General features: G+C 37.6%; 2 protein-coding genes across 7 annotated transcripts in view; one reads left to right on the plus strand and one right to left on the minus strand.

The window, feature by feature from the left end:
* brf1b (BRF1 RNA polymerase III transcription initiation factor subunit b) overlaps window positions 1-26,751 on the minus strand; it is a 329,557-nt gene that overhangs the window by 168,231 nt on the left and 134,575 nt on the right. The window contains exons 6-7 of one of the 3 annotated variants that reach the window (XM_028822169.2): window positions 25,676-25,748; window positions 9,036-9,185 (exon numbers count right to left, since the gene is read on the minus strand). In XM_028822169.2, the coding sequence (XP_028678002.1) occupies window positions 9,036-9,185; window positions 25,676-25,748 (223 nt within the window). The remainder of the gene's footprint in view (window positions 1-9,035; window positions 9,186-25,675; window positions 25,749-26,751) is intronic. The other 2 variants (XM_028822170.2, XM_051920111.1) reach the window with 2 other exon arrangements.
* Window positions 16,873-23,013, plus strand: btbd6b (BTB (POZ) domain containing 6b). 4 transcript variants are annotated; one of them, XM_028822174.2, is made up of 5 exons: window positions 16,873-16,991; window positions 19,257-19,542; window positions 19,802-19,892; window positions 21,250-21,368; window positions 21,622-23,013. In XM_028822174.2, the coding sequence occupies exons 2-5, from the start codon at window positions 19,346-19,348 to the stop codon at window positions 22,652-22,654; spliced, it is 1,440 nt and encodes a 479-aa protein (XP_028678007.1). In that variant the 5' UTR covers window positions 16,873-16,991; window positions 19,257-19,345; the 3' UTR covers window positions 22,655-23,013. The 4 variants fall into 4 exon arrangements, with proteins under 4 accessions (XP_028678007.1, XP_028678008.1, XP_028678004.1 ...); XM_028822172.2 differs by lacking the exon at window positions 16,873-16,991 and adding an exon at window positions 18,066-19,003; XM_028822175.2 differs by lacking the exon at window positions 19,257-19,542 and having other exon boundaries at window positions 16,875-16,991.

Genomic DNA, 26,751 nt, shown 5'->3' on the forward strand with positions numbered 1-26,751 from the left:
TAAAGTCAAAATGTTGTCACACTAGTACACAGTACCCAGGTACATTACACTGTATTGAAAACAAATAAAACAAGTACAACTTGGCTTGCAGTATTATCCAGTAGTATAGAAACAGTATTTACACATCTGACCTTTTAAAACAAAAGCATCTCCAGGCGACAGACGTGACTGTTTTTTTTCGGCTCTCTGACCATTTTCACCGCACGGCATACCTATGCTACCGCCCACTATTTGGTGGTGTAGCAGTGAAAAAGTGCCCTAGTGCAACAAATCTGTGTTTAGCGGTGTAGCAGTGAAAAAGGTCCCCACTTGAACAGTTTCCCGCTGCGCCACGTTCCGAACGTCGTTTAGGCAATTTAAACCGGTGTTGCGGTATAAGAAAAATCCATATCATAAAAAAAATTAAAAACGGTTTTCGGTATGAACCGGTATACTGCCCAGCACTACAGTGAAGTATATAACTAACTACTAGTTAACTAGTATAACAAAATTAAGATAGTTGTGAGATTGATTTTATTTAATAATCCTATGAAGTCTACTTAGTATAGCAGAATTAACAGAATTATACTTTTTAGCTTCATATTTTTTCAAATTATAAAAAAAATAAAAGTTGTTTAAAGTTACTCAGTTTTCATTTAACAATTACCATTATTCTTTTGCAAATTTAATGAGAATCATTTCATTATACTGTTGTCACTGAAATGACATTCACTAAATGCAGTGAAACACTTCACATGCTTACATTGGGTATCTGGGTGGCTTTCACTTTTACAACCAGGCAGACATGAACCTTTTAGACAGATTACAATCTACATTTTGATAGAAGTTCAAAAGGAGATTTCACACATTTCAAATTAAAAATATTTGTCAAATGAAGCAAATATTTTAAACAAAATACATGTAAAATCCCCATGAAAGTTGGAGAACAACCATTTAATTTACAGTCAATGGATATACTCCACAGCTACAGTTCAGTATACTTGCTAATAATACAGTACAGCATCTGAGGGTCTGTTAAGAAATATAAACATTACTTCATACAAAGCCCTTCCCAACAACAGAAATAAGATGAAACGCACAGACCCATATCATATATCTACTGCAAAGAATTGTTCCTCAAAGGTCACTGTTACTGGTACTACAGAAATTCACACAAAGTCCCTTCAAAACTATAGCAGCAGAGCTTTTAAAGCACTTGGCAATAGCAACATCAGTTCAAATGGCAACATCATCAAAGAAAAGAGCACATACTGTAAATCACAAAGGCTGGTTTTCAGTTCATCCAATGTCTGCTTTTTCAAACATTAACATTCTGTACCATTGTGCAAATCCAAAGTTTCTACTCAAATTAATTTGAAGTATTTTAACTTTCATGAAACTTTTTTTCCCCCCCTAACCATATCGCCACAAAACCCCGCCACAACAACTGTGAAAATGTTTGTTAGGTTTAAGAACAGCATTTGCACACTGCCACACAAAACACATGCTATAGCCTATTTCAGCAAGCATCGGATGCAAGCCAGGAAAAATGCCTGGACAGGGTGCCAGTCCATCGCCTAGAGACATACAAAACATTATGCCAAATATATGCTGCCCTAAACCTTGGAAGATCCAGTTCAGAGGTGCTCAAAAATGTGAATTGTACATGGACCTCATAATTCATTCTGCAAAACTGCTATGTACAGGAAGGTCAGATTCTGAAAGTGATTGTACAGGAAGAATCCCTTTGAGTAATTACCACAAAGTGGGTCTACCCAAAGCACATTACAATAACTGGCATATATACTTCATCTTTCTAGAATTCCTGAGATTTTTTTTCCAATGCATATACATCTAATGCTAGGTTTAGCATACAGTAGGTTAAGTTTTCTTTAACATTTTCTTCCAGTTTGGATGAAAATTTCATCCCACATTCATAATCTCAGCTCCTCCAAGCCTAACGCACAAAACCAAAAAGTACAACTATTATGTGGTTTGGCAGAATCTGGTGAGAAATGGATGATTATGGTAGTTCTTAAGGGACTTAACAAAAGCAGATGTGCCATGAAAAAAAACAAAACATGTGAATAAACAGCTCTTCCTTCAAAATACAAACTGTCAAGACAGACCAGAGTCTTAAATATGAGCAGAATACTTGGCATTGTGAGTAGTTTTGCAGAAAATGGCCATAATTAAAAAAAGTAACTTAGAAAGTAAAATAATTAAGCAATTATTCAGCAACCTGCATGACCTACAGTACAAAAATAAAAAAATACATGTATTTTACAAAAAAAAAAATTTTTAATAAAAACCTTCAGTTTCCTGGACTAATTTTCCTTGAAAAACTACACTTCTGAACAAAACAATTTGTGACACTTTAGATTGCCTTATAATAGCATACACTTGTATTATATAGAGACTTTCACAAAAGGCAAAAATGAACAAATACTAGATTAGCTGCCAAATAGCAAGTAATGTGAAAATGAAGAGCCTGGGCGCAGAGAAGAGGATGAAGCATACATTGTTTTCACAAAAAACAAGATTTACACAGGTGACAACAAAAAGATTAACAGAAGAAATGGGACACCGAGCATTGTAAGCTGAACATTTATTTGCATACGAGTATTTTAAGCAACACTAGAAAATTGTTTTGGGAAAAAAAAACATTCATTGAGAATAAAAGATCCCATGTAAGTAAGTGCAACCAGCAATGGACTGATGTGCCATTCACTGTTATTTCATACCCTGTACCCTATGCTGTCAGGAAAGGCTCGGAATTCCTGAACATGAATGTGAGAAAGCAGGTAACAACAAATAAAATATGATAGGATCAATCATTAAGAATGTTGGCTGATGAATTCAGAGGATAAGGAATTTGAAGATGAAAAAGTCAAGTAAGACAGAAAACATTAATGTTTATCTAATTGGCTCCTTAGGGAAACATACAGACTAAAAATTGGACGGAACATGTCTACACCACAATTCAGTATGTCAACCAGCCAGCACACTAATGTAATATCTGACTTATAGACTACTATTGAGATCTTTCAATTCCAATTTCCCCCTTTTTTCCACTTTACCATCTTTTGCACACTACTTTAACATTAGTGCAACGCCTTGGAGATTATTTAGCTGTGAACATCTCCTCCAATCATAATTGCGGACTTCTGCAATTCAGTTAGAATAACAATTGCTTCACAGTATCCTCTCAGACAAGTGCCATTCACGTTTGGCAGCTAAGTTAAAAAGGGCAGCCTGATCTAGGCAGCACAATTGTAGTTTCACATTTTTCCACTTCCATATGAGATATTTACCCTCACTTATTGATCCACCAATTTCCAAGATAGGCGCAGACCATACAGAAATTGGATGAGTTGGTATGGTAAATACTGCACCCTAAGCAAAGTCAGCCTTATATTAACATATCTCACAATTTACACTTTTACATTTTTGATAATTGTTAAAGGTTTTCAATTAGCTTCTTTTAAATTTGGAACTAGGTAAATTGTTTTGTAGATCAGCTGGGAGGAAAAAAAATCTTAATTTTATATATATTAAGATTACAATTTGAGACAAAAAAAAATGTGAAAATTGCTTTTGGAGCCAAATACTTTTTTAAGGCACTGTAAATTGTGAAATGAAGGACAAGCTATGTTTCCTCATACTTACAAAAATAGTTCATGACCCATGTCTTTAAAAATCTAACTCGGACTACGTTAAGAAACATGAATGTGCAGCATGAAATCAGTTTTTGTAGCTAGTTCTAAATGACCAATCACCGCCAATCAATTACCTAGGATTGTTTTTTTTTTTCTCTCTTACATTGGAGATAATAAAAATCAGTGCTGCACTTTCTTGGAAATCTCAAAAAACCTTCCCTGAAGATATTATATGACAAGATTTCAATCTTTACATTTCAAAAGCAGTGAACCTTCTTCTCTTGCATGGTCTGATCCTTTGTCTTCACTCACCTTGATGATGAGAGGACTTCTGCCAAAGATAGCAGATAATAAAGTCCTTCTGTGAATGCCCTCAAATGTCTAAATTCACAACTACATCTATGATTCATGAGCAGTATATCTTGTCAAAGTTGCCAACTCTGCAATATTCACAAAGCTAAATCAGTTTGACAATGACAATTCAGAATAATTGCTAACAACAACAAAAAAAAATACATATATACACAAAAGCTTTGTTTAGTTTATATATTGTAATTTTTTTCTTCACCATTTCATGTCAGTAGTGACAAGACGTGTATAGCCAACACAATGTTTTTCTTGAAACGTTCTTTACAAAAATTTGACAAAATCTAAAATTTGTTGAAAACAAACTGACAGGACACTAACCACCTAAAAATCAAATCATTAAAGTAACCAGTATTGAAGAATTCAGGGCAATGTAAGAAACACTTTAAGTAAACTACAAACAACTGATGGAACCATTTAACAGTTAATCACCTTCTGTTAACAGTCAGACTGAACAATGAATTTGCCATTACTGCTCATTACAAAAGAGTTAAAATTCTTCCAACCAGCCTAGTTTAATTTTTTTCCTTAATCACAGTACTGAACTATGCAAATAATAGGTGCTGCTAAAAGTAGAAATAAAGGTCTAAATGAATGCTACTATGTAAAAGTAACCTTTGTTCATCAATCTATGCCCAACAACAATAACCTCATTGTACCTGCAATTTACTGCAGCACGTTTTATTCACCTCTACACTAAATCAGCTTGCAAAGCAATCTTGATCAAGCTTGGGAGCTTTCAATGTTTCACTTCATTATGTCCAATTTCATTAACTGTTGCATTCAACTGCACTGCTTTCTATTCAGCTGGTACACGTGAACTTACAATAGAGAAGAATGTGTAGAAGAACAAAAGAGTCTTTATAATATTCCACTTTAAAATATATTAATTTAATAACACTCCAATTTGGAACCAGCAGGTACTGAAAAATAAATTAACAGAGTTTGAAGCTAAATGCTGAGTGGAGTACTTTAAACCTGGAACAAATGCATTCATTTATGTATGTGGGACCCTTCAGTACATGGCATGTACAAATATTTTCCTATATCATCTTCAAGTAATTCTTGTTATCATTAAAAAGAATTAATAATTCTAATGTTTATGCAAAATCATCTGATCTCTGAAAAGCCCCATGTCAGAGCATAGAATTTTATACTATTGTTGTTGCAGAGCACAAAGGTGACAAAGAAACTAATATAATGAAAGGTGTCTTAATGCCTCCTGCATTGAATGAAACAAAGTGACTCAGACGTAAAAGTAACATCTGCCTTCAATAAATTTGAAACAGCCACTGGTTTAAGTTCCTACCACTTGGTTTATGCCTGTATACTGGAAGTGCATTTCCATCTTAATGGACATGAACCCTCCCAGCCATGAAGCTGCATGATATTCAATAGGAATTCCTCCTCAGTTTTACATAAGAATTCAGATCAGCAGTTCAGCCATCAATTTTTATATGCCATTTTTTTCTGTTTAGCTTCTTTAGGGAGCCAGAGCTTTTCTCCATCAGATCCAAGATAAGAACCAGCCTATGACAGGATGCCTGCACACTGCAGGGCACAATCAGATAGCTATTTACACTGACTCAAGCTATGATCGCATATACACTAGCAAGGAACACCTAGATAAGCATAAAAAAAACACATGAAAGCCATAATAAAATGAAATCTCAGTCGGGAATCTAACTGGAGAAGGTATACCATGTCAAAAGGGGGTAATAGAACATGTTGCACCACCATACTATCAATGTACATACATTAACATGGATATAGAATATACTACCCTTTAAAGTTTACAATATAAGTGTATATTAATGCAAATGATATAAGAATAGAATAATTTTATCAGTGGATATTTTATATTATAATGTGGCCAAAATATCAGATTTAAGCTACAAAAGTGTAATGTGTTAAAACATCCATCCACTCACCAATAAACCCAATTAATTTAATTTTTGTATTTCAGCTGAACTGAGCCCATGCTAGCAACACTGGACACAAGGAAAGAACCAATCCTAAATAAGGTGTCAGTCCATTAAAGCACGGCGGGTTGGATTTTTTGGGTCTTAGTGCCAAGAGCTGGACCTATTAGCAAAAAACATTTTTTCCTTAGGGTGTCTCGAAATAGTCAAGAAACATTTGTCCGTCAGTCATTCAGGAAAATGCATTTTATACGTATGTATATTTGTGAATTTTAACTTTGACATTTCAAATGATTAACATGTTTTAAATGTCCCTGAACAAGCTTTATGTGATGGTGTCAGAATTTTGACTTTGACCTTCCAATGTATTTATTCATTTTAAACGTCTCTGAATGTGTGCGTGCATGTCTGTTTGTCACAATGTCACAAAAGTCCATTGAACAAGCAAAACAACAAATTTCTCAGTCTGAATAAAACTTGCTGTAGTTAATAATATTTTAAAATCCTACTGATCTTGAACAAAAGGAGACAATGATTGATCTACAGTATTTTACTGCAAAAACCACAGCATTGTGTAGGAAAAGTAACAAGCTTGGACACAATTTTTTCTGTCCTGTGGGTACAAGGAATGAGTAAAAGAAACTTTTCACTTTGGTTCTCTTTATCTACAATAATCTTGTTTTGTTTTTTTTTTTTAAATCTCTGTAGCAGCCTCCCTGGAAAAGTCTATTCGGGGGTTCTGGAGAGGAGGGTCCGTCGGATAGTTGAACCCCGGATTCAGGAAGAACAGTGTGGTTTTCGTCCTGGTCACGGAACAGTGGACCAGCTCTACACCCTTAGTAGAGTCTTGGAGGGTGAATGGGAGTTCGCCCAACCAGTCTACATGTGTTTTGAGGACTTGGAAAAGGCGTTCGACCGTGTCCCTCAGGGAATCCTGTGGGGGGTGCTCCGGGAGTATGGGGTACCGGACCCACTGATAAGGGCTGTTCGGTCCCTGTACAACTGGTGTCAGAGCTTGGTCCGCATTGCCGGCAGTAAGTCGAACCCGTTTCCAGTGAGTTGGACTCCGCCAGGGATGCCCTTTGTCACCGATTCTGTTCATAACTTTTATGGACAGAATTTCTAGGCGCAGCCAGGGTGTTGAGGGGGTCCGGTTTGGTGGACTCAGGATTGGGTCACTGCTTTTTGCAGATGATGTTGTCCTGTTTGCTTCATCAGGCCGTGATCTTCAGCTCTCTCTGGATCGGTTCGCAGCTGAGATGGAAATCAGCACCTCCAAATCCGAGACCATGGTCCTCAGCCGGAAAAAGGTGGAGTGCCCTCTCAGGGTTGGGAGCGAGATCCTGCCTCAAGTGGAGGAGTTCAAGTATCTTGGGGTCTTGTTCACGAGTGAGGGAAGAATGGAGCGTGAGATCGACAGGCGGATCGGTGCGGCGTCCGCAGTGATGCGGGCTCTGCATCGGTCTGTCGTGGTGAAAAAGGAGCTGAGCCGTAAGGCAAATGTGTTCCTACCCTCACCTATGGTCATGAGCTATGGGTAGTGACCAAAAGAACGAGATCGCGAATACAAGGGTCTGAAATGAGTTTCCTCCGCAGGGTGCCTGGGCTCTCCCTTAAAGATAGGGTGAGAAGCTCAGTCATCCGGGAGGGGCTCAGAGTAGAGCCGCTGCTCCTCCGCATTGAGAGGAGTCAGATGAGGTGGGTCGGGCATCTGATCAGGATGCCTCCTGGACGTCTCCCTGGTGAGGTGTTCCGGGCATGTCAACCGGGAGGAGGCCCCGGGGAAGACCCAGGACACGCTGGAGGGACTATGTCTCCTGGCTGGCATGGGAACGCCTTGTGATTCTCCCGGAAGAGCAAGAAGAATTGGCCGGGGTGAGGGAAGTCTGGGTATCTCTGCTCAAGCTGCTGCCCCCACGACCCGACCTCGGATAAGCGGAAGAGGATGGATGGATGGAAATCTCAGTCGCATTTGAGTTTGTATCTTGGTAGTATTTCATGAGATATGCAGTTTTTTTTTCCATTAGTAAAGTATCATAACTGACAAACAGCAGTAACATAAGTATCGTCAGCATACTTGATGATACAAATGCATACCCCAGTGTGAATGCTTTCTAGGGAAGAGACGGGAGCTTTGGGTTTCTTTGTTATCCAAAACCAGCATGGATAAGGCTTCATGCCATTCTTTATCTATCAGGGCTTCACCTGATGTCTCTAACATGGCAGAGAAGACACGTTCATTGGCATGTGAACCACTTGAAAAGCCTATTTAGTTTCAAGTGTTATGTCCAAGTGGGTTTCCACTGTGTATTCTTGTTTCCTCACACATTTCAAATATCTACTGTATGTTATATTGTGGACTGTAAATGTCTAAATTTGTCCTGTGTGAGCAACCGCTGGTATGGCTTATAATTAACTAATGCTAGCTGCAGCTATGCACGTATATATCTCTTACTGTATCTCCACCAATACCACCTGTTATATTAAAGTAAGAGAATTCAAAAGAAAAAAAGTGAATCAATTATTATTAAGTATATTATTTGTAATTTGTCTTTTCTCTTTTCATATTTCAGATAGAACCAGTAGCTTAAACTTCTCATTTTGTGCTCCTGGTGATGTCTCCTATACTGTAAAGTATTGTAGTATGATGTAGGAAATTACCGCTTGCTTGATATGATGCTGCTCATCAAGCAGCATTTCCATACTTTATATTAAGTCATGCATGCATTTCATCTGGTGAGTAAGGATGTGCAATTTCAATACATTTAAAATAAGGTAGGGGAAACTGAACCATGGACTTTATTTGTCTCAAAAATCTGACAGGAAAATATGTTCCTCCCTGAAAATGATGATCATATTAATACGGATACTCCCAATGATTTAGGCAGTGCACCCTTTAAAAAAAATTATATATAATGCCTGTTCTTTCAATGCACAGTGCAATTGCCTTTTTAACAATGCAATGTCAACTCAGAGCTCAATGTTTAGAAATGAAAAGAAATCCAAAAGCCCATGAGACACAGTTGTTCTCTATTTTTTAACTATATGCTGAAAACACTTAAAAAATAAAATCAAAATGCAGAGTCACACAGAAAATGGTTTGAAATACCTGCTCCGCAGAGTCCTGAAGGCCTACGTCCTGTATGCATCCAGTCTCGCTTCATCCTCTGTAACAATCTTAGTGCAGTCATTGAAACCTCATGGTTCTTATCTCCAAACTCCAGCATGTGTGCAAACCGAGGTATATAGAGACAAGGGTCTATAGGAATATTAAAAACACACAACACTACTAGATAAATACAAGCCTAGGTTGTTTGTTCTCTATTCATGTTATTTCTTTTGTTACTCAATATGCACTGACTTATTGAATTAAAGAATTAGGAATACAGTGATGTTTACCAGAAACTGAACTACCATGAACAAGAGATGAAACACAGAATATAGTACGGCATCTTTGGAATGTGTATTTACTAGCTTGTGAGGTAGTAAAACATACAATAAAATTAAAATGGGGTTCAATCAACTATAGCACAAAACGAAACTTATGTGTACTGGATGAAATGAGAGCTTAATGTAACAAAGTACATTTTAAACCAAAGAATCACTTTTTCTGGCTATACAAACATTTTTTAAATTTGCACATTTCACTATTTAGTTAAAATGAATGGTTTTAATGGAAAAAGTTTAAGAGACTTAAAAAATTACCTGGAGAACCAATACATTGCATGTATTTGTCAAAGTTTCAGGAATACAAGGAATGATGCACAATGTAAAAGACACACAACCCCACTACCACTTTGATAAAATGTAGTCTTTTCAGAAATATATCCATCTGTTACTTTTTCAATGATCTTTTCCATTAGAGTCATAGGGAACTGAAACACAGTCATGGATGGGCCATCCCTTTATCAATGAACACACTAACCAAGACATAATCTCTTGAAAAAAATCCTGCATTGTTTGCCTATAACAACAACATTAACAAAAGTATAGGTATGCACACTTTTCATGGCAAAAATGCTGATTACAAGTGAAGCACAAGTATAATTAGTAAGACAGTGCTGTCAGAAATGAAACTGCTTTGTGTCCGCAATAGTAAAAATTAAAGTAGAGGAAAGCAAGACTTTAAATTAGTGTTTTACTGCCAATGGAGTTTAATTTCTATTTTTATATTCAAAGAATTTTTTTCTAGTTAATAAATAAATTAAAATAGTAATTGACTAACCCCATACTATACCACCTCCATGCTGTTTTGCATTTTTTGCACACACAACAAAATAGTAAACCCCTGCATTCTTCTCTGTAGTCTGGGTGATCCAAGTCATAATTAGGAATGAAATCTCTAGGAAACAGACATTCTGACAGGAAAATCCTGCAGACTGTCCCTCACTGTAGCTTCCAGAATTCCTTTACTTTAAGGATGTCAAAGGAAGTTTACATACTACAGCAGAGTGACAGGATCTCTGATTAAAATATCTTTATTATTCTGCATAAGCAGAGATAAGGAAAGATGTTTGTTTACAGGGCTTCCCACAGGTGTTTCATGTTTCGGAAGGCTCTTCAAGACAGTCTCTTCTTAAAGCTCCATAAAAGGAATAGAAAAATGCTCCTATTAAACAAAACTTGTTTCCTCACCTAAGTCAATACAAATTGAATAGCATAATTTTGAATACTTCATTGTACCTTTACAAAATTGTGCTGCAGCCACATCAATGATTGTATCCAAATTGTATTAAAAGAAATTAGCTGCTTTCTAAAACTGTCTATTCAGAAATCTTCAGGTGAAGCTGGAAATCAGTGGTAGTTAGCGCAGATGCCTGTGCTTTGACCATAGAAGAGGTCACAATGAATAAAAAGGGGCCACTCTTAGCCCCGGAGGTTTGGGGTAGCTGTGTTTGCCACATTTTATACAAGGTAATCTTAACTGGAGATAACATCATTTGTAGCACTCATAACTCAATAATTCATGAGAAATTGTGCCATTAAAATACAGAAAATTCCAAAATGTAACAAAAAGTCTTTTCTTCCAGGAATGCAATAAAATATTATATCAGCTATAAAGCAACTAGTAATGTTAACTGTACCTTTACTTATTTAAAGGGAATTGTTAATAGTAAGTTAACAATATGTTATGTAAACCAAAGGTTACAAATGTATAAAATTCCTTCCTTCCATCCTTTTGTCCAGACAAAAGAACAAAAGAAAGGAATATTAAATTATCACCAATGTAAAGAAAAATACAGCTGAGCAACTCTTCACTTGTAAAAGCTCAGGAATTGTTTTATTATCAACAATAAACAGAAGTAGGCACAGTGGTTAGCACTGTGGCAGTAATCCTTGATTTGAAGCCCACACCAGATCATGGTTTGTGTGGGATTTTTTCTAAGTACTCCAGACTCCCCTCAGACATGCATGTTAAGCTATTGGGAGACTTGGGTGGTTAACTTGGGTGTTTGTGGGAGGGAGTGCTAATGAGTCCTGCAATAGACAATCACCTGTCCGGAGCGGACTCATGCTTTGTGCCTATAAAGAGGCTCTAGCTCCCACTACCCTGAACTGGAAAAAACTGGGTTTGAAAATGTAACATTAAATTATTTTTAGAAGCTCATTCCTAAATAGAATATTACAACTTATGTATTATCTAAGACTACTGTACATAGTTTTGCTGTTAACCACCCTCTTCATTTACCTTAGATTAATTTCAAGTAATTAAGGAGTAAATATAAAATTAACTAGTGCGTTCATACTTTATCAGCAAACTTTCTTGTAACTTTGATGGTTGGTAAGAAGCAGCAATGACACGTTAAAATTAAAATTAAAGGCAGCATACACAGCACTTAAGGAAAAAACAAAAATATCAGTACAGTGAATACGAAGAATAACTTAAGATGACAGTATGGTACAATAACACTCTAGGATTTGAATATATATATGTTTTTTAACTGCAATGATATAGTTTATTAATAAACACCTTTACAGGTGAAAAGTATTTTCTCTGAACTCATTCGTAGCATGGTTTCCAAAATAAAAAGGAAAAATGTGTCCTTGATCCTGCCTTGCGACAGAGGCAAAGGTTTCCTGTTTGGAAACAAATAGCAGTAGCATCCTTTGTAATACAGCGGTGTTAGGTATGGACTAGGCAGGAAGGCAGAGACTTAGATGGAACATTAAAACTTCTTCCTCAATGCAAATGACAGTCATATCACTATCAGATGTTGATCTTTTTATTTACCGGTATTTTTTTTTTTGTTTTTAAATCCATTTTTGCATTTGATTGATGCTAAAATGGCAACACTGCACAGTAGATGCTGAATAGACTTCTTTGAGTGCATTCATAAAACATAAGGAATTGTAAATGGTTGGCTTGTACAGTAGCAAGTGCCATGCAATAAGGCCTTTTCAGCAGCAGTTTCCTTCAGTCTAATATTCTGCAACTTCTGTTGCTGAAGTGAGGTGAGCTAGTAACAAGATAAACGCTTATAATTTAGATCTCAAACAATTACTTAAAGCAAAGATTCTTCTTTCAAAGTGGAGACCATACCCAGAGCTGTACCTGTCAAAAATAAGCATCATGGTCAGATAAATTAACACATTTACAAACTGTACTTAATTACTAAAATACTCGCACTGGAATATAGTTCTAACAGTCTAATAACATACAGGTCAGACATTAATTTTCTGGATTCCCCTTTTCTTATAGCAATAGGTGGGTGAAAAAGCCAGAGTGAAGCATAGCCTAGAATGATGTCCCTAAAGACCACGTCTGCTGGTTTTATCTCCACCACCAGCTAACAGTGCGTCCCTGAGCAAATTATTCAACCAGCCTGTGCTACTGATTAAAAAAAAATTAAGTTTGTTAATTACGCATTAAGTGTTTATTTGATCATCAAAACAGGAAATATAAATATATGTTGAAAAAACAAAACATAAGAATTTTTTGCGTTTCCCAAAAAATGCACTGATATCTTGGGAGATAGCTAAAACAATCCCAGTCCACTCCCTGAGGCACCCAAGTCAGGAGAAGTTTGGAAATGGCTAACACACTTTAACAGACATAAAATTATGGTTATATAGCAGAAAGGCTATAATTGGCAAGTAATGGCATACCAAACACCAAAACCAGATTTTCAAGATGTAGTGTTCAAGCTCTCATGAAGCAATTTAAAGAAAATAGGAAGGTTGAAGAAGAAAAAAAAAAAAAAAAAAAAAAAGTGGAAAACCCAAACCTCTTAAAAGTCACTTCTTCAAGGCAAACAAGGAAATGCAGTAAAGTGCTTCCTCTACATCTGGGAGAATCATTTGGAATAAACGTTCAAGCTTGGACTGTACAAAGATGTTTTAAAAGAAATTGCCTTGTAAGGTGTGTCATAGATAAGAAACGAAAGGCAACAAGCAAAAGAGACTATGATACATGAAAGACCATTAAGTATGAAACAATGAAGGGTGGCAGAAAGTACTATGGAGTGATGAGCCCAGATGTGAAATTTTTGGCTCACAAACATGTCAGTATGTCAGCGTAAGAGCTAGCAACAAGTAGATTGATGAATTTCTGCAGGCTCCATAAAGCAATGCAGTGGCTCGGTAATGTTTTATGGGTACAATGGTGTAAGAAGTGTAGTCAAAACTGATGGAATAAAGACTCCAGAGGAAAATAGCAGATTTTGATTAATTGTGCTGTACTTTTTGGAAAACATCATATTGACAAAGCCTAAATCACTAAGCATGATGAGGACGTCAAACACACTGCAAATATAATTTAGACCAACTTGAACCGTCTAAGTATTAGAATGGTCATTTCAGAGCCCAAACATCAAAATAACTGAAGCAGTATGGTATGTATTAAATGCATTGATAAGTTGTAATCAGTACGGTCATGGCAATCAATGATGAGTCATAAACATTATGAGCTGGCAATCTAGCATTCAAATGACAGCAAGTCAAGAGAGTGAGCTACCTAAAAGTGCAATGTAAAGAAGACGATTCCAATCTTGTAGCTATATATATATATATATATATATATATATATATATATATACACACACACACACATTATATTATATTATATATTATAATAAAATAATCCTGCAATGAGACAAGACTTTTTCGAAGACGAGACTTTTTAGAAGATTTTTTCAAGTCCCGCAAGCTGAAACCTTGATCATGAGATTTTTTCAAGTCACGCCCTCCTCTCAACCATTTTCAACCACGCAAACGGTAATCTCACCTCTCATTCGTGTGAATAACTTTGACAGACACATTTTCTGCTCTCTCAGCTCTTATAAATTTTAACGTTTTCCTCACTTTAAGTTCCCAATTACAGAAAACGTATTATGTTCAAATCTTATTGAAGAATTTCATCATGAAGGGTTATCAACAGAAAAAATTAGTACACAGGCAATCCTAGCAGCCATTCATATTAAAACGTTAACAGCTTCCCGTTAGAATAGCTTTTGCTATGACAATTAACAAATCTCATAGCCAAACGTTCAAAAAAGTTGTTTTATTTAATTGAGAGAAAGAAACAAAATTCAATCACGGGCGGTTTATTTGAAAAAATATTTAAAAATTTAATTCAAATTTTTTTTTTAATTTATATATATATATATATATATATATATATATATATATATATATATATATATATATATATATATATAGCTGACTTTATGGATTCTTGGTCTTTCTAGTGCTCTTTTAGGCCAGTGACAAAGACAAATCAGAAGGGGACTTAAGCACTTTATTGTCAGGTCACACGGCTGGAATATTGAATGCTGGACTATGAGATGGCACAACAGTGATATTGATGGCTGTGCTAGCATGCAATGCAGCAGGGTTGTTTAATGCTGCACTTCAGTTCATTGATCTGTCTATCGTGAATTTGGTATTTTTGGTATTTGCTACACTTTATTAATCCCTGAGGGGCAATCTTTTTGTGTGACCTTTGGAGGTCAGAGTGCAGGGTCAGCATCATACTGCACCCCTGGAGCAATTTTTTTTAAGGTTAAAGGACTTGCTCAAGTTCCCAATGGAGTAGGATCCCTTCTGGTAGTAACAGGATTTGAACCAGCAACATTCCAGATACCAGCACAGATCCTTAGACTCAGAGCCAACACTTCAAACTGGCAGGGGTAGGTGACCCTCCTTGTGTGGACCAGCAGATGCAACAGTCTTTTGACTGTGATCTCAGCATAAAACTTCTCCAGCTACACCTCGGAAAAGCCATGCAAGTTAATTTTGAGTCTCCATGGCACTTGGTGCTTGGTCATTGCCTCATCTTGCTTCTAACACCACACAGAAACAGCCCAATGTATTCTCACTCTTTATATCATTCTTTTAGGTAGCTCACTATCCTTAGAAGGACGGCTTACTGTTGCAACACAACTTGGAATTCATTTGCAAATTTAGCAGGCTTGCTGTTTTTAGTCAGCTGCCTATGAAGCTGCTCATTTGAAAGATGGAATGCCAGCTCATACTGCAGATGACTCATCCCCTGGCTGATGCAACTTGTCAGCAATGTTACAATATACACACACACTACACACAAATACACAGAGGGGGAGAGAGAGAGAGTGGAAAAAATGACATCTCAGGGGAAATATCCCCAATTTTTTGGAAAAAAACCACGGCCATGGAGGGATGGGGTGGGGGGATAGGGTGAAGAGTTTGAATTGAGTAAAATAAGGGAGCACATATATATAACATGGAGGAATCTCTTAAAAATAAGAGATATTTTGTTTATGTCATGTTTGTTACAGGTCCAACAACAACCAACATACTGTATATAGTAACATCCACCTGCCACTGTCCCACCCATTCATCTTGAAGCATGTGCATAATTAGTTAAAGGCCAGAGTTGCTGCAGATTAACAAGTCAACTGACAGTGGCATTCTTATTCCGCCACACCTTTACTCATCTTGTTAATTTTCGCTAACTTTATTATGAAGACTTAGCGTTCCAGTTTACCACAAAAGCATATTCAGGGATGGTATTAGCTTGCAGAGTACTGTTTAGTTACCCAACTAGCTTTGCAAGATTAGAATTTAATTTGTTCTGTATATTTCAGTATTCCAATTACCATTTAAAGTTACAACTCCCGAAACATCAAGCTAAAGGCAGGGGTTCAGCATGAATACAGAGTTTTTACATACTGTCTATCACTAAAATGATTACCTTTGTTTTTTTAGAATTGTAATGAAACTGGGACTACATATTATATTTTGGGATAAACACTAACTCGGGGTATTTTTCATCAGAATAATTAAAAATACTTTAGTAGAATTGTAGTCTGCAACATAATTTAATTGTACAACAACGAAAACTCTTTACAACAGACCAATGTAATTTTTTTAAGTATGTAATTTTACTAAACCATACTTCTTAGATACAGTTTTTCAGAACGTGAAAATGCCTTGCTGATTAGGAGACACGAGTAGAATTTTTGACTGTAGTACCTGACAACCCTGAACACTCTCCAGCTCAGTACTGTGAACAGCCTATCCAGGCAGAATCGTGCTCAAAACGTGTAACAATCCTAAGCAATGTGTCAGTCTATTATGTCGCTCGCGAGCACAAACACACGCAAATATTTCAATTAAAGAATAAAATGCATGCTCTTTTATTTCAACTGCCTGGCATTTGCAAATTTACACGGCGCTCTGCCCTTGCCCAATGACAAGTAAACAATACATATATATTATTAGGCGGATGTAACGGTTAACATATCTTAAATAGTAATATAAAAGGGTTACAAGTTGCTTTAATAAATTATTTTATAATTTCAAAAACTCTCGTGGAGACAGATAACTGAAATCTGAAGAGTATCCCAAATAAAAATGGGCAATGCGAGCATAAAACGGCAGTCTGTCGATGCTTGCGGTAGCCAACGCGTAATCTGTTGCCCTCTATCGGAAAACAATAACATCGCTCCGCCCCTTCCCCAATAGTCTTCCTTGTTTTGTATTTAGGATTTTTTTATAATCATGGCTGCTGGCTTCCAGCTTGATTTTCGAAAGAAAACTTTTTCCACACCATCTTGACGAAGACACGATCTCCAAAATCCATCAGGTATTGCACTCTGTGGGGCGAGATGTGCTGCCCAAGGACGTTGCGCAAAGCCGGGTGCAAACGTGCAAGATACAACGCCGGCAAACTGACGGCCTCAGCCGGGTTGAATGAGCTGCTTTATCGGCTCTGCTTCCTTTCTGAAACGGCCATCCTCTGCCTCAGCTGGAGCGACGGCCCCTCGTCGCATGGGCCATCATGTCTGCTCCAGGACTCCTAATTAAGCCGCTTATGCAGGAACAGCCATATTTCAAGCGGCTGTACGATAAGAACCGATTGTAACGAAAGACGAAGCAGAGAACATAAGAGCGAAACGTTAGTTTGGAAGTTGGAAATACTTTTTCTGTATTTTTTCCAGTTTGATCGAAACGTTAAGCAGTTCTGAGTTTGTTATTCGTATTCATTCAGTGGTCTTGTGGCGGTGCGATTCTTGGCTTTGTGCTAGGTATTGGATTTATCTACAAATAATCAACAGAGATGGCGTCATGTACATGTCATTTCGTAAAGAAAAAATGTATGTGGGTTTAATGCATAATCTGAAAGTTTCAAAGCCATACTGTAGAGCTGGTAGCCCTGCAAGATGTGGGCGAACGAAATCTCGAGGCGGTTTAACTTTGGTGCAGACGGACTGTTGGCTTCAGCGTAACAGGAGGACTGAAGCGGTATCTGGCGAACTATTCCCGTTTGACCGATAGAGATTCAGACAATCTTTTGTGCCAGTTTGTTATTATGAAATCAAATATAGCCCGTTGCAAATACAGAAATGGATTTTCTTCGCTCAGTACTCCTTTCCTTTTGGGGCTTGAATCCGCGACCTTGCAATTTTTCTCAGAATATGATGTAACTGTAATGTTACTGTTGATACTATTAAAGGTGACGGTCGATATACTCTCGCTTAAACGCATCTTCAAAATGTGTTCTTCTAATGTCGTGTAAAAACGAGTGCTGCAAACAACTACATTCAGTTTAAACCGATCGTTTTTTACACCCTTAACGCTTCAATTTTGGCTTCAGCGTGACGCGGAATAGCCAATCGTGTTCTGAAAGTTTTGTCGTATTCGTTGTAGAATCATAGCACGTCTAATTTTCATTAACTTGGATGCGTGTTTGGGAATCCAGGTAGCGCTGTCGCCGTATAGTTCCTCTACACCTGTAAATGTGTTTTCTGGGCACGGTGCACCTCACATGTATGTTGACAGGGTGACAGCTCGTCCAATTTTGCTTTCTGCCTTACCGCCTGTTAGTGTCAGAAGAGTCCGAGTGAAATTAAAAAGGACCAGTCTAACTCGCCTATATGAATACGCACGTATCGGTGGGTATAATTATCGTAATGAAGGGCTCCAGTTTGCCAGATCAGCTTCATCTGTTTTGTGAGGGGTGCTTGGACAAAAAAAATCCTTCAAGCGAAAGGGGTTGCCTAGCCGGATCGCTCAGATGGACAGGCTTTTCAAACTGTTGATGTATCTTATCGGCTGTTTTGGTGAGGGACTGTATCAAACTATTATAAATGTGGACCCCCTCCTCCCCCCCCCCCCCAATCTAGCAGCTATTGCTATTGGTGTCTCCCTCCATCGGGCGCCACAACAATAGGTTTGTTTTGAGCTGTAGTATTGATTTGCGGGGGCGTGTCAATGGGCGGAGATACGATGCTGACGCATGATGCAGGCTTCGATCCGATTTGTTAACAAAAAGCTGGCCGTCCTCTCCGATTAAGGAGAAATCATCTGTCGGGGGGGCAGAGCGGCAGATAGAGGCAGGCGAGAGCACAGAGGTGGGAGCTGCAAGTTTCGGCGTTTCTTCAAGGAGACAGAGGAGCCCGTCCTCCTCAACTGGATAAGCTTCGCAGCGGACGCCTCTCATAGCATCTCACCGCTGGGGTGCAGAGAGCATCATTATTTTACTGCGATGAACTCCCCTACTTGAGAAACATGCGACGCATCCCTGACACCTCCACGGACTGCATCCCCGATTGCCCCCGCACTGGATATTAATGTTGCTCTTCAGATTTGTTAACGGTTGGTACGGCGATTTAAGACCAATTATTCGGGATTTTAAGAGTTGCGGGAAACATCTTCTAAAGGCTCGGAGCTAACGGCACTTTTCAAATTACTCGTAGACCTTTAAATGATTAATTTCTTTGGTGGTTTCAAGTAAAATATTTTTAGTACTGTCCCCATTTCTTTATTTTGACTCGCTTGATGCCAGCGCCTCAAGACTGCCTTCATGGCAGGATCATGAAGTGTTTGACTTTCTTCCTTCTGCTTCCAGAAACGCTGAAAAGGTCCAAACGGAGCGTCAAACACAGCAGCAAGCTGCCAGTATGCTATGAGATTGTAACTCTGTCCCTGAAGAAGACCATGGCTGCGGAACTGTACCCTGCCAACAGCAACACCAACCTACCCAATAGTCCCGGAGGCGCCGCGACCAAGAAAAGCCTCGCCCCGGTGCACCAGACCGCCCCCTCCTGTCCGGCGGCGGCGGCACAACTCAACATAAACAACAACAACGTGGAGACAACGAGCTGGCAGTCCTGCCACCCCACCCTAAGGGAAAGGTACAGCCACCCATTCAACGACCCTGAATTCGCCTAGTTGGAGTTGCAGAGATAAAATGCAGCTTTTAACTGCAGTCATTCTAGTTTGGATTAATATGGCATTACCTCAGTTTTTAAGTGTTAGGTCTGGAATCGTTTCCCTTCCCTACCAGTCCATGCAGTCACCAATTGTGGGGCAAAGCTGGGAGTACGGCTGTTAATGTAATTGCAGATGGAAAAGGGTGGTGCTGAAATAGCTTTTTGTCTTTTATATTCTTAGGAACGCCTTAATGTTTAACAACGAACTCATGGCTGATGTTCATTTCATTGTGGGACCAGCTGGGGCTTCTCAGAAAGTGCCTGCACACAAGGTGAGATAATTTGGGGAAGAAGTGCAAACCTAATTGCTGCAAACATTATATCACATTCCTGCCAAAGGGGGGGGCATGTTATTTTTTAATATTTGACTTTTATGCTTTATATTAATTAGCTTTAAGTGCTGCCAAAAAGATGTGTTTTATTATTATTTTTTTTTACAGTCTGGCTGCTGGTTATAAACACAGGGTTCCTAGTTTAATCCCCAGTACAGACTATGTCCCCATGTGAGTCAATTACCCTGCCGGTGATCAAATTGTATAAGTTACACAGAAAACAAATGTGACTTGGTTCTATATTTCAAAAGTGCCTCTATGGGGTTCACTTTAGAAGGACTATATAAAATAAATACACCTTTTTTTAATTTTGTAAAGTTTACTCTTTACCAGCATCCATGGTACCCTTTGTCACCATTTAACAATTTATTTGAGAAAAAAAAATAGCCGGCATCAATTTTATTCCTTGTTTTCACATTGTTATACTTTTTATGTGAGTATAATCTTAGTCTTCTGAAGTCTGTTTGTTTAAGAAAATGTTGAACTTGTCAATACCTTTTAAACCTGAAATAAGTACAGTCTCCTTTTGGCCCTCCTTGTGCTGCATCATGTATTTTTTGTATTGTGGACTCCAGAATGGTGTACATCTTGTAATAAATAAAGCTTATAAATAAATATATCTGAATGTGCATAATAATGAGAGAGAAACAAGATTCATACATTCTGCAAATCTGTTTAGTGGTTCTGTTACAGAAGTTAATGTTCTAAATGTGTTTATGCAAAACAAAAATGCTTACATAGTAGTACTGAGATTTAGAAATAATGCACACATTTATGAATGCAAATACTTGGATAAGCTTATCTGTTCCAAGGACATGAATACATAATTCATGGCTAAACCTTTTTTATGCAGGATATCTAATGTAGAGCATTTATAAAATTCATATATATTTTGTTTCATATCCAGCGTATACATCATCTTTATATTGTGTGCTCTGTCAGTACAATATTTTAAAAAATCACCTGTATTGTATGGTTACATAAACCCACAGAAATATTAAGGAACACTTTTTCTTCTTTAAAAATCTACCATTTATCTAAGCTAACTGCTTTTCTACTATGCACCCTTTAGTAGGAGTGTATCTTTGCAGCTACATCGAATTTAATTAACTATGTGTTGGTGAACACATAGTTGCATCAGATGGGTTTATACTGTACATCCATTATTCCCTGGAAAAGTGTAATGTGACAAGTTTTGGCAGTACTCTATTATAATAATTTTCCTAAATTATGTTTTCTTACCAAATGCCTAGAAAATTACCAAGTTCTAAAGCTGAGTGTATATCTGCTTTTCCAGTATGTGCTTGCAGTGGGCAGCTCAGTTTTCTGTGCAATGTTTTATGGAGATTTGGCAGAGGGCAAGTCAGAAATCCATATTCCAGATGTGGAACCTGCTGCTTTTTTGATTCTTTTAAAGTAAGTTCTCTCTCTAATAATATTTTACAGACTGTGCTTTGCCATTGAATACAAGGAATGTATTCACTAAATTATTCTATTTATAAACATGTACAGAAGAGTTTTACTGTAATCTGTGGATGTGGCAATATTGACCCTATGAACTTTTGTGTTACTTATTCCTAAGTAAAAAAAGAAAAGAAAATACATGTCATGATCAATTGTGAAGCCTAACATATATGCAGGTAGTAATCTATTCAAATTTCATCTCCAGGTACCTGTACAGTGACGAAATTGACCTAGAGGCAGACACAGTACTTGCTACTTTATACGCTGCAAAGAAGTATATTGTACCTGCTTTGGCAAAAGCTTGTGTAAATTTCTTGGAGACAAGCCTGGAAGCAAAGAACGCTTGTGTATTGCTGTCTCAAAGTAGACTCTTTGAGGAGCCAGAACTCACTCAGCGCTGCTGGGAGGTAATTGATGCTCAGGCTGAGCTCGCTCTTAAATCAGAGGGCTTTTGTGAAATTGATCAACAGACACTGGAGATCATTCTAAATCGTGAGACATTAAACACTAGAGAAGTGGTTGTATTTGAAGCAATTGTGAGCTGGGCTACGGCAGAGTGTAAACGGCAGGGCTTACTGGTTACAACCCGAAACAAGAGGAGTGTTCTGGGGAAAGCACTGTATATGGTCAGGATACCAACAATGACTCTTGAGGAGTTTGCCAATGGTGCTGCTCAATCGGATATTTTGACCCTTGAAGAGACACATAATATTTTCTTATGGTATACTGCTTCTAATAAGCCCAAGATCGATTTTCCTCTTGTACAGAGGAAAGGACTCACACCACAGAAGTGCCATAGATTCCAGTCTTCAGCATACCGCAGCAATCAATGGAGATACCGTGGACGATGCGACAGCATTCAGTTTGCAGTAGATAAACGCATCTTCATTGCTGGATTAGGACTTTATGGCTCCAGCGGAGGGAAAGCAGAGTACAGTGTCAAAATTGAACTAAAGAGGCAAGGGCTAGTCTTGGCCCAAAACTTGACTAAGTTTATTTCTGATGGCTCCAGCAGTACCTTTTCAGTTTGGTTTGAGCATCCTGTGCAGGTGGAACAGGATACATTTTACACCGTGAGTGCAGTTTTGGATGGCAATGAGCTCAGCTATTTTGGACAAGAAGGGATGACGGAAGTTCAGTGCGGCAAGGTAACATTCCAGTTTCAGTGCTCTTCAGACAGTACAAATGGCACAGGAGTACAAGGTGGACAAATACCAGAACTCATATTTTATGCATGACTTACACCTGACATTTCTATTTACCATTGCTACGCACAAAGCACACCACAGAAACAATGGCCTTCAAACTGCAGCGTGGCAATGAAGAATGCACCACATTAAAAGACCTGTTAGCAGACTATCACTAAATGAAGGAATGCTATTGAATTTAATCTATTTTATTTATTTAAATATAGTGTAATGTTATTTTACTTATTACTGCAGCATGCAGTGCTCTATGTACAAAGTTGCTATTCCCTTAAGTGATTTTGTGTTTTGTACATAAAAAAATTGTTTACATATTTGAGATCAAATGACAAACAGAATGTTCTGTTTTATGAGAGCAGCTTCCCGGTTGTTAAAATTATAAAAGATATGTGAAAATTACAAATGCATATGTCATTATTATGGAGTAAGAGACAAAGAAATTTCTATCCTTCAGGAGTGGAAAAAGTATTTTAACAACTCTGGGGTTCCTGGTATGGTGCACAGACTGTTTTCAATTACATCTCGTTGGGGGAAAAAGAAACATATGAATGGACTAACCAGAAATTAACAAAAGATACACATATATATATATATATATTCCTTGTCTGAAATATAGCTTCCAAAAATGCATACTCTATCGTTGAACTAGTTTTGGGTTGGTCAAAAAATAGTGTACTATATACAACACTACAGTACAGGATATTTACAGTCCTTGAACTACTAGAAGTTATTCAAGTATATTATGAAAAGTTACTGGTGCTTTTCAAAAAATGTCAAAGTTGACATTTTTTTTACCATAAGCTGCTTCAACTGCAGTTTCCCCAAGGTTTTTTTTATATAGTTCTATTAATTTTATTACTTAGAGCAGTACCTGTTAACACTTATTTTATAATTAAACACTGCCTGTGCAAAGGAAAAATACTGCCCCGTCTCTGGTTAACTCTACCAGGCAGTTAGAAAATGTAACATCTGCAAAGGGTGGGTTTTCAAGTAGCTGATGTGGTACCCAAAACATTCATAAATTATACCACTTGTGCAGTGTTTCTATGGTGCAACACATACTCTGAAGGGTGGCACAATTTACCAGTCTCACCCATTTTGATTGCAAGGTAAATTTGTCTCAAACATTAACTTTTTAGATTGTTGAAATCCTAACATCCAAGCCCTGGCCTACTAATGTGCACGTTATTGTTATGTAATTCTTTTAAAGACTTCCTTTGTAGCATATTTTAAATAAGAAAATATTCCTAACCATTTTTTCCAGGAAGTGCTTATTATTAAAGACCCATTCCAACAGAAATCATTTAAATCTCTTCGTATTACCCTCTCAGCAACTTGAAAGTTTTTCAGTTTTATCTCTAACAGCCAAAAAGTTAGGTATGACATACAAGATAGATCACACCATATAAAGGGGCTAGAGTCAGTCCCAGCAGGACTAGAAACAGCCATGGGAAAGGGCCCCGAGTCTATCACAGAGCTCACACTTGCACTCATACTGGGCCAGTTAATCAAACCAGAATGCCATTCAGGATGCGAGTACCCAAGGAGAACCCATAGAGACATGAAGAAAATGTACCAACTAAACACAGACACTGACTGTCTGTGTTAAGTCATGCCCAGGATGTTGGACCTGTAAGCAGCAATGAGCTACTGTGCCATCTACCACCATTATTATTATAGAAAAAAAAAAATAGGCATTTTGTTATTTTAAAATATTGTAATTTTGTATACACTGGTGTAATGGTGTGGACACAAGTCTAAAATTAAGCTGTATATAATAAGTAATTGTAGAAAAAAAAGTTGGCAATTCAGGTATAAAAACACATCAGATGTGTTTAAAATGTAGCCCTTTTGAAATCTAAAGTATATGAACATTTTGTCATGAGCGTGAATCATGTTCAACTAATAATCTATTATTATTATTATTATTTTTTAAAGTATTTTCTCATAGTACTGCTAGGGTTAATCACTGCTGTGAATGGTTATGCACTTGCAAAGTTTGTCACTGATTAGAATGTAGCATCATCGTCCCAGTATACAACTCTCACTATTACTTCTGCTTTTCTGATAACATTAGGAACCAAAACAGGCTAAAGCCCTAGCCAGTCATTTGTTTTACAGAATTACACATAAGAGATCAAATGTACATGAAACATGTCAATATACTCCACTTACTTGAAAGATAAGGAAGAAATTACTGAACCAATTGTTACTTTTGCTTTTTTAAACTTGTGCTTCAGATTTTATGAGGACAGGGGTGATGGGCACCGTTTTACTATGCTTAACACTGCCCATTTCTTTGACATTAAACTATATATCTTATAATGGATCAAAGTGACATAGTTGCACTGAGAACTGGCATTGGGCAAGATTAATTTTGTCTGTAATACAATACCACACTGCAAAATAAATAATGTGCCAAAAGCAATAAGGCTTTGATTACAGTTTTATCTGCACCATTTCTGTGTGTATACTTACACACACACACACACACACACATACTGTATAATTATTTTAATGTAAATGTAATTTTAATATGCTATCTCATATAAATGTAGTTAAAACTATATTATAAATTACAACTGAAATGGTCATTTCTCTGTTTACAATTTCCTAAATTAAATATTGCTATTTGGGCGGCACGGTGGCGCAGTGGGTAGTGCTGCTGCCTCGCAGTTGGGAGATCTGGGGACCTGGGTTCAATTCCCGGGTCCTCCCTGCGTGGAGTTTGCATGTTCTCCCCGTGTCTGCGTGGGTTTCCTCCGGGCGCTCCGGTTTCCTCCCACATTCCAAAGACATGCTGGTTAGGTGGATTGGAGATTCTAAATTGGCCCTAGTGTGTGCTTGGTGTGTGGGTGTGTTTGTGTGTGTCCTGCGGTGGGTTGGCACCCTGCCCAGGATTGTTTCCTGCCTTGTGCCCTGTGTTGGCTGGGATTGGCTCCAGCAGACCCCCGTGACCCTGTGTTCGGATTCAGCGGGTTGGAAAATGGATGGAAATATTGCTATTTAAAACAATAAAAAAATAAATAGCTTAAGATAACAAATTTAGATTACCTATTGCTGGTGCATTAATGCATAGCTCTCTGGCCAAAAGAAGAAAGGTCTTTCCCAGGACATAAACATTGACCTGTAAACAAAATAATTAAAAAAATAAATTACACATAAAAAACTGCAGTTGAATAAATTAGGTTGAACTGGCTGACTACTTTCCAAGATAATGTGTCATTTAACTACATTAAAAAAAGATCATCAGGATAGGTACTGGATTTGATTAAACATACATTGCAATCTCAGTGACCAAATTTGCTATGGATTCTACAACTAAATTAATTTTGTTTCTATCAAATTTCTGCACAATGGTCTTCTAAACCTCAGAAAACATGAAAGGCTTTACAAATGACTGATTCCTGCACCTGAAAGTGACACCACTAAAGATACCATTCTCCAAATACAAAATGTGCTACCCAGAGATTTCACAAGTCCACTGACACTGGCAGACAGCCAGCAGGCTATATTTTACTCCAAACAGTTTCTTCAACTCTTTGGAACCGTCTGGTATTCCATCACACAACTTAACTTTAAGAAACTGCAGTCCCATAATGTTACTGCATGATCTTTCTGACCTGCCTAAGTTAGACCAAATGGTATAGAAGTGACAACATTAACAGGCTATACCAGAGGAGTTGTGTTAATTTCATGCAGTAATTGATAACCACAGCTGCCTTTCTCTTTGAAGTTACTGCAATATCATGTACAAATTGCATCTGCAAGGCTTAAGTACAGTCTTTTAATAACAGGAATTAACTTTCAAAAATCTGTGCTTTTCACAAAGACAACTATACATTGCTTACTCCAGAGTACACACACCACCACATTTATTTGTTTCTTAATCTGACTGATACAATGAGAAGTCAAACAAAATAAAATGTTTTATTGACTAACTAAACAGATTACAATATGCAAGCGCTCTAGGCAGCTAAAGCCCCTTCTTCTGGGAAGACGCAAGGGCAAGGGGCCTTAGCTTGCATATTGTAATCTGTTCAATTAGCCAATAAAAAGTGTCATTTGGCTTGATCTTATTGCATCCATAATGGCTAAAACGGCACAACCACCTAATACTACTACTACTA

Source organism: Erpetoichthys calabaricus, chromosome 16 (assembly GCF_900747795.2).
Source record: "Erpetoichthys calabaricus chromosome 16, fErpCal1.3, whole genome shotgun sequence".
NCBI lineage: Eukaryota > Metazoa > Chordata > Cladistia > Polypteriformes > Polypteridae > Erpetoichthys > Erpetoichthys calabaricus.